General features: G+C 39.5%; 1 protein-coding gene across 2 annotated transcripts in view; it reads left to right on the top strand.

Moving 5' to 3' along the window:
• Nucleotides 1–2,120: 2,120 nt before the first annotated feature.
• Nucleotides 2,121–8,567, top strand: part of PHEX (phosphate regulating endopeptidase X-linked) — a 98,936-nt gene continuing 92,489 nt past the window's right edge. For both annotated transcript variants that reach the window (XM_014259187.2, XM_005516691.3), the window contains exons 1-3: nucleotides 2,121–2,566; nucleotides 6,634–6,702; nucleotides 7,815–7,976. In XM_014259187.2, the coding sequence (XP_014114662.1) occupies nucleotides 2,455–2,566; nucleotides 6,634–6,702; nucleotides 7,815–7,976 (343 nt within the window). In that variant the 5' untranslated portion in view covers nucleotides 2,121–2,454. The remainder of the gene's footprint in view (nucleotides 2,567–6,633; nucleotides 6,703–7,814; nucleotides 7,977–8,567) is intronic.

Here is an 8,567-nt window from a genome sequence, read left to right as displayed (position 1 = left end):
GTGAAGTTGGGTCCCCAGGCAGTGCAAAGGAGAGCCCCTTTATTGCAAAAACCAGGCCTTTTAAAGCTGTTAGCCAGTTATCAGTTTACATAGTTTTAAGGCACAAGCCCAAGTCAACCAACCACCATACACCATGACGTGGGCATGTGCCAGTCACGCAGCACATCTCTCATGTCTCTCTACCCCTATTCCAGCTGAGTCACTCTCCCACAGCTCCCTTCTACTTAGCCTAAGTAGCAGGCCTGAGCCATGATTTTACAAGGGTAACAAGGTCCTTATTTTATAAGGCTTTACCTATATGCAGCACTTGATGATAGCAAAATCCTGCTAGTGAAAGACTGATAGAACATGATGTTTAGTACATACTCAAGTATAGTACTTCTCAAGGAGGAAGAACTGAAATTTAGAAATTATGGGGGAATTGAGTAAGTATATGATAATTCAATGTTGGTTGGGGTGACATAAAGTTGACAGTATGAATAGGTCTAATAGCTCAGCATTTGTAGTGTTTGGGTTCAGAGGAAAAACAATCAAACAGCAAATACTTGTCAAGAGGTCCTTCTGAGGTTTACTCACCGTTTGGATCAGGGACACTGGATTAAGTGTTGAGATTGCACCATGGCCATGCATTTTCTGGGTCAGTATCCTGCCCTTTTGACAGCCCCTTTGAGATCATAGTGATTTCTGATATGGGAACTCAATTGCACCAATGTCACACAAATACCTTCCAAAAGTTGTACAGGTAACAGTCTTGTGTTGAGTATTTCTTATAAGCAGATATCTCCTCACACCCATGGAGTCATTCATGCCTGAGTGGGAATTTTTGTACTGGGAGGCATGTGGTCCTCCTGGTTCTGCAGGATCGCTTCCATCTCCTGCCTCAGCTGATGGATGTCAAAATCATGGTTTACATGTGGGACAACAGGCGGGTGAAAAGGAGCAAATGTTTTTTCCTTGTTCTGCACCTAGCAGAAATGAGAATGCCCTCTTGGAGCTTCCTGGTGAAGAGGCACAGGAATAAGAACTGAGGGCATTTTGTTTGCAGGACCCCAGCAAGGCAGTAAAGGAGGCTGAGAAATTATGATTTCAGGACCTTCAAACTTTAAGTCTTTTTCTAGATGGAGTGGGGTTTCCCTTTATGTCCATGTGACATCTGGGACACCTTGTGCGCAGGTGCTCATATGGAAAAAGGTTTCAGTCTCCAAACTGGTAACTGCCATCACACACATTTTGTGACGCATGTATGTCTTTCTTCTCTCTACTTGTGCAACATTTTATCAGGATGGTTGGGGGCTGACTTTTAGGTCCCCATAAAAGTAAGTAACTCAGGCACATAAACTGTTGTTGAGAGCATGAGCATAGAGATACCTCTCCCTGCACCCTTATGTTTTGTATGAGAGTCCAGCTCTCGAGAAAGCAAGAGCTCCTCAGAGAGCTGAATGTCACACTCAGCTCAGAGAATTCACCCTGAAATGGCTAGTTTTTTTACTTGATGAATGGAGAAAGTTTGCTACATGGAGAGAGGACTATTAAGTCTACTCCACTGAGAAATCCATATAAATAAGATTATTTTTATAATCCCCCACCATCTTAAAGTGCCAAATAGATACTTTTCCACTAAGCTCATAGTAGTACTTGACTTGGAAGCATAGGATCATCTCTTAAAATGTGTTGTGTACCAGCAAGAACTGAAATATTTTGCTTGGAAAAAACAGATCTAGCTTTTAGATCAGGACTCTTACTGTAGGTTGTGCTGATTATTGCTTTGTGCTGCTCGACTGTGATTTTTGGCACACAGTGTCACATACCAAATTCCCGAAATAAAATGCTACATGATATTCTAAGAGTTCTTAGGAAGCTTTAAAAAGGGATTTGTCTGCTGAGTGGGTACCTCTTCTGGTGAAGCCAAATGATGCAGCAGCAATGGTTTAAAAAGAGAAAACTTTAGTCAGCAGATAATTAGTCTTTTTAAATAAGTGCAAGAAGAAAAAAGAAAACCTTCCATCAGACTTGTGTTTGTAGAAGTTGTCAGCAATCCTGCTTTGATTGGAGAGGGTGTGCAGCTCTTTGAATAGTTAAAACATCTGTTCAGCGACGTTGTGAAATGCTCGTGTTCGGAACCCCTGATAAGGGGGACTGCTGAGCGCTTGGCTCATAGAGGCTCTACAGGCAGCAAGGGCTGTGCACAAACTGTGGCCACCGCTTGCCTTTCCTCCTCCTGGGCAGAGCAAAACATAGGAGACAGCTACTATCTTACATGTGATTTTGCTTTGAGAGGGAGAGAGCAGGAAGTGCCTAGGAAATGGTTCATGACAGAAACCTGGAGTTTTAAATAGGAGAGAGGAGGAGGAGGAGAGCTCATGGGCACAGTTTGTGAACAGTTGAAACACTGACGCAACAGCAGCAGGGGAAAACCAGACTTCTGCGAGAGCAAGTAGGTCCCAAGCGATCCCGATGGAAGGAGAGAACGTCCCCGAGGCCAGGGGAGCAGCCAGCAAAGCCACTCGGATCGCCCTCGGTGTCTTTGTGAGTGGCACTGTTGTGCTTGGCACCGCTCTTTTCTTGGGTAAGTGAAAGCATTGACACTAACCTGAGCATAGCCCTTCCCAGGCTGTCTGCTGGGTGTTGGTGTTTGTGCCTCACAGTGTCTTCTGGGGAAAATCTCAGGCTCTTTTTCTTTCCCCCTTTTTTATATTTATTCTGAAAGGGATATGTTTCAGTACAGGAGTTCTTGTTGTGGGAATCCTGGAGCTGGGAAATGCAACGTGAACTCCTGTAACGTTTTGAATGCTGAATTTAAATTTGGATACTCAGTTGAATGTGTTCTGACCAGAACTGGGTTCTTTCACAGGATGGAGGGAAACAGGTGAGATTATTCTGATTACGGATTCTCTGGTTGTGACCGATGTGGAGTAATATTCTGTGTTTCCTGAAAATGAATCTGTGTAGTGCACACATTTTATGGAATCTTTTGGGTTTTCCTTCATTTGGTTTTCATTTAGGGCTTGACTAAAATTCCTGTAGAAGGCTTCAATAGTGCATATGTGTGCATGTTTTTTAGATCTTTCTGTTCTGTGATGAATTGCAAAGTTGCCTTTACAAAAGTCATAAAGAGTGCATCTAGTATGAAATTGAAATATTTTCATCAGATATATAAACTGTAACTAGATGCAACAGAGAAGGAATTTGTTTTTCCTCGCCCAGATTTGAAATTACCTGTAGATTGGTTTTATTAGAATAACACTTGAAAGCATATGCCTACACTTCTGAAATTACGTGTAGAAGTATAAATATGCCTAGAAACTCCAACCAAAGAGGAAGCTGTGTTGTATCTTGTAAGAACTTTGCAGAGTTTGATCCTCTTTGAGAACAATTCAGCTCAACTTTTTGTTTCTTTAGACCGACACAGATTTCCCTAGATTGGTGGAAACGTTGCCTCTAAGCATATTTTTTTCTTTCCTCCAATCCTTTATGATCTTGTGGTCTTGTTTGAAAGGACTGCTTTGTTTATAGTCACAATATAGAAAACAATGCCAGGTTTTCTATAGAATATTTAAAGCACCAGGCTCATTATTGGTTAGAGTTTTTCTGCTCTGTAGCAATTTCTGCAACATTTGCAGGCAAATAACTTCTGTATTAGTGATCCCATTGAAGTCAATAAAACTTTTTATAACCATGAGCGAGTTTGAGTCTTCAAATTTCAAGATCAAAAAAAAAAGCTTTTCACTTAAAGAATGCAGTATAAACACCAGGGAGTAATAGTGGAGAGACCTTATTTCTTTTTGCCTGCACTAGATTTGTTTTTTTATTGCTTAGAGCAATAAAAGAAATAGACATTTACCACCACAGCTTCTCAGAGACAGAACTGCCATGTCCATAGGCCAGGTGTGAAAATTCAAGGAAATATATTAACTCTTGCCGACACTTTTCCAAGTGTGCCTGTGGCATGTTCTGTAGGCATAGATTCAGTGTCAAAATTTTCATTGGCATAACTGCTGAGTAAAAATTCTGGCCTTGGGTCAACCAAAATGCTTTTAGGATTTGTTTGGAAATTGTCTGAAATTTTCAACCTAAAGGACCAAGAAAAAAAGTTAAATTGTTTTGGTTTAATATTTTTTCAATTAGATGTTTCCACACTTCATTGTGACGTGTAAGTCATGGTTTGTTTGTAAGCTTGAGCTTTTTTTTAAAAAACAAATTTTTTTAGTTTTATTAAACTGTAGAAATAGACATAACTTTTTCTGTCCATATGAAACATTTCAGGCACCTCAAGACATTATTTTTTCTTCAGTTTTCATTTAGTCTGCAAAATTTGCTGTTTCTGGTACACCTGAAATAAATTTTCCAGCTTGAGGAGTGAAATGTAGCTTTCTCCTGCTTTCTTCTCATAGCTCCTACAAGTCTAAGGAGGATGTGGAAGAATCAGGTGTTGTAATTTACTGTTCCTTACTCGAGCTGGCTGTGATCTCACTGTGATTTCAGTGGGGAGCTGCAGGGCAGGGGCTCAGCACCGCTGGGGTCCTGCCTGTGACTCTGGTAGGAGCTGGGGCTGTGACAGGACAGGAGCCACCTCCTCCTTGGAGGAAACAGTTTGCTCTCCAGTTCCCTTGGCTGAGAAGTCAGGCAGGTTTTAATCTCAATTTGAGAGCCTCTACTCCTGACTTGGTAGTCCTTTAGGCTTCTCACATCACAGGAAACGTTCACATTGTTTGCTTCTGTACATTTGTGTCTCTTTTCCCTTATAGATTTACTTTTTTTTTTTTTAAACTCATTTGTGGTGTGTATTTGCTAAAGAATATGGAAACAAGCTTATCAAGGAAGAGGCTGGGATGCTGAGGGCTATGACTTCAAGTAAGAATGTCACGATTAATTATCTTAACAATAAAAAGGCAAGAAACAAAATTGTGAATTTTTTTTTCTGTCAAAATTAGCTGTTACTTAAAATGAAAATGTTACTGCCAAAAATTTGTTCTAATGATAAAATTTTAAGTTTCCCAGTTGAAATGGTATTTTGCTTTTATTTATCAGTATTAAAAACACAAGGGCTGCTACAGATAAAGAATGAAATGGTGTCTTTTCCCTCCTTTCTCTGCTTTGTTAAGAAAAAAAGTTTAGCAAACATTCAAGACCTGGATGAATTCTAAAGGGCTAAATTCTAAGCTGGGAAAAAGGTGAGCTGGGAGGAGTGCAACACTTAATTAAAGGGGACATTATCCATTATTTGTAGTTCATCTTTGTAGTGGTTCAAAATCATATTCTGGAGATCTTCACTTCTCTATTTTATCATGTTCTTCACTATTCCAATTACAACCTTTGTATGCCTCAAAATCTTGTGTATTTATTGGCTAATTTACAAAGGTGTTTGAGGTGTTGTGTTTCACTAAACCAATGCAAGCTTTGGAGAAGCTGTCCAGAAATGGTTTTATATTCCTATTTTCTGAGAAATTTAGATTGAAAACTAGCTATTTCTGTCATTAATTGCTATTAAAACTGTGAGACTGGAAGAGATGATCAGCTTTATATTCAATTCTAGCTTTAGAACTTTTTGTTAAAAAATTTTCCTGGGCTGAAATGATATTTCACATTTTTCTATCACTATTGAACAACATATAACTACAGCAGAAATTGCTTTATCACTATCAGCTCTGTTAAAGCAGTGGCACCATAAGATATTTCATTGTTGGGTTTTTTGTTCAGTGTTACTTGATTTTTTTTTATTTTTACCATGGACTGTTATTAAGGTAATGGATATAATGAGACATTTCTTTATGCCTGCTGAGCACATCTAGCGAGAACTATTTCACCTATCCCTTGGGATTCTCCCTTCCTAATCCCAAGTATCAATTATCTGCATATTTGCAGATAAGACACTGAGAGCAGTGTCTGAAATTCAGACACTTACACAATACTTTTGGGAGACAGTTCAGACTGAAACTGGGTTGTGCCTTATAAAGCACAGCTATCCTTGTGTCCATTGCAATCTGCTTTGCTCCAGACTGGAATAAGGAAGCCCTGGGAGTGTCCTGCTGGTGCTGGGCTGTGCTGGGCAGTGCAGTGCTGCTGCAGGGCAGTGTGAGCCCCGCAGCTCAGGGGAGCCATGGAAACCCTCCAGAGAGTGATGAGACTGCTCCATGTGGCATTTCCAACCATGGAAGGAGAAAACTGGTCAAGTGGAAGGTCCCTGCCCATGGCAGAGCATTGGAATTAGAGGATTTTTAAAGTCCCTTCTAACTCAAGCCATTCTATTCTCCTGTGTTTCCAAGCTCTGGAGGATGATAGCGATGCTGGATTGTTTGTATCACGCTGATGCTCACTGTCAGTGAGAAGGGCTGAAGTGATGCAGCTCCAGGCACTGTCCAGAGACAGCCCTTGCTCTGTGCTACTTGTGAGCAAAGAGGGGAAAGGAGAAAGCAGGACTAGGAGGAGAAAAATATTTGTATAAGCTGCAGTATTTACATAATGAACATTCTAAATATTTACTTAATATACATTCTAAGTGCTCTAAATCATTGCAGTCAGAGGGGCACTGGGACCAGAGGCTGCACTGATACTGGAACAATCAAGTACACAACATTTGGCTGCAGTTGTCAAAATTCATTGCAAATGATCTCATTATGGTTTTCCATTTTGCAGTTAGCCAAGGTCTTATAAAGTTTCATCCGAAGCAACAGTACTGTTTGACTGCAGAATGCATTGAAGCTGGTAAGCAGCAATTTTATCCTCTCAATTATATCATGATTATAGTATGTTAATGAGATATTTATACAGTTTAATTTTTCCCATTATGCATTTTACTCAGCTTCATTAATGAGGGAGAAAGAATGACAGCCCCAAACTTTTTAAAAAGTCACTGTTCAAGTTGCTTCAGTTTTGTTTATTTTGTACAATTAAAATTAATGTTTTAGTTTGGTCTAATACTGGTCTAACTAGGTTGACTCAAAGTTTCTCATAGGTCTTCTTTTTTTTTTTTAAATAGGAAAAAAAATGTTGAGTGTCTAAACCTTCAGATATATTTTATTGCGTCCTTTCCAGTTATCAGAAAACTAGCAAGTGAATTGTTAAGCACAGAGATGCTTTTGTACCAGATCTGGCACACACTTTATTTGATTTTAAATTAAAAGAGGATAGATTCAGTCTTGGTATATGGAAGAAGATTTTTATGATGAGAGTGGTGGATGCTCCATTCTGGAGGTATTCAAGGTCATGTTAGATAGGACTCTGAGCAACCTGGTCAATTTGATGATGTTCCTACTTATTGCAGAAGGTTGGACTAGGTGATCTTTAAGGGTTCCTCCCAACCCAAACTATTCTATGATTTTGTGATTAGGAACCAAAAAGCTACCGAGTCTTGGGCTTGTCAGACTGATCTCTCTCTTACCATCTCTCTTTCACTGACAATAGTAACTGGTAAAGGAAGCAGACACAAAATACAATTATATTTTCCAATGTATGGTAGATCAGAATTTGATTTGTTTTCTTGTGCAGTATTCAACTAGAGGTAAACACTGCTTAGTTACTGAAATGCTAATCACAATCTACTTATGTATCACTACTAAATTCCTCAGGCAATTAATTCTACCATGGTAACAATGGAGAGCCTGTCTTCAGGTGTCTTGCTCCAGCGGCTCATGTTCATGTAGTGCTAAGTTCAGTCATTGTTGCTGTATGGCACTCAATGCACTTCATTGCAGATATTTTGTCTTGTTTATTTGTTTGTTTGTTTCTCATTAATAATCTCTTCTGGACTGTAGCCTTCTGTAATTCTCTATTTACAAAAAAGTGTTCCACAAAATCTATGTGTGTCTTTTTAACAGCTGCTGGCATCTTGAGCAAGATAAATCAATCTGTAGATCCATGTGAGAACTTCTATCGATTTGCATGTGATGGCTGGATATATAATAACCCTATTCCTGAAGATATGTCCAATTATGGTGTTTATCCCTGGCTGCGACACAATGTGGACCTCAAACTAAAGGGTAAATAGATAATTTCTAAAAGTATTTGGTTGGCTTCTCACTGTAGCTTGTTAATTGGCTGGGTTTGAGATGATCAAAAATCTCCACAGTTCTCATCACTGGATAACATCCAACAACCTGATTTGATGTTCTCTTTTAAGTATATTTTTCTTTTTTTTTAAATTGAAAATCACATTGAGGGATACTGAATTTAACATAAAGTGAATTTGGGATGAAGAATAGAACTTCTGTGAATTTTGGTAGTTCTACCAGTTAAGAATGAAGGGATGAAATTATACTGATCATACCAAAATGAAAAGACGAGGGGATTAAGCTCTTTCCCCTCTACAGCAGATGGTTAAACCAGAGTGAAGGAGCTCAGCACACACATGTAAGAATGTTCCCAAATCAATCATCAGTCCAGGGCAGCAAGCTGTCTCTGACAGTGGCCACCAGCAGCAAAATATAATAAGGCCAAACCAGAGTGATATTTTCCAGTACACTCAATTAGCCCTTGGCAGAGGCAATTCTCAGGCTTCCGGAGATGGAGGTTGTTTGGCTATTGGGTTTCCTTCCCACTGCCATTCAGGCTGCCACTGAAGTACCTGAGCT

The sequence above is a fragment of the Pseudopodoces humilis genome, chromosome 2 (assembly GCF_049639895.1).
Source record: "Pseudopodoces humilis isolate 2021_Gansu_Grassland_sample_001 chromosome 2, ASM4963989v1, whole genome shotgun sequence".
Taxonomy (NCBI): Eukaryota; Metazoa; Chordata; class Aves; order Passeriformes; family Paridae; genus Pseudopodoces; species Pseudopodoces humilis.
This window is presented reverse-complemented; position numbering and strand designations above follow the sequence as displayed.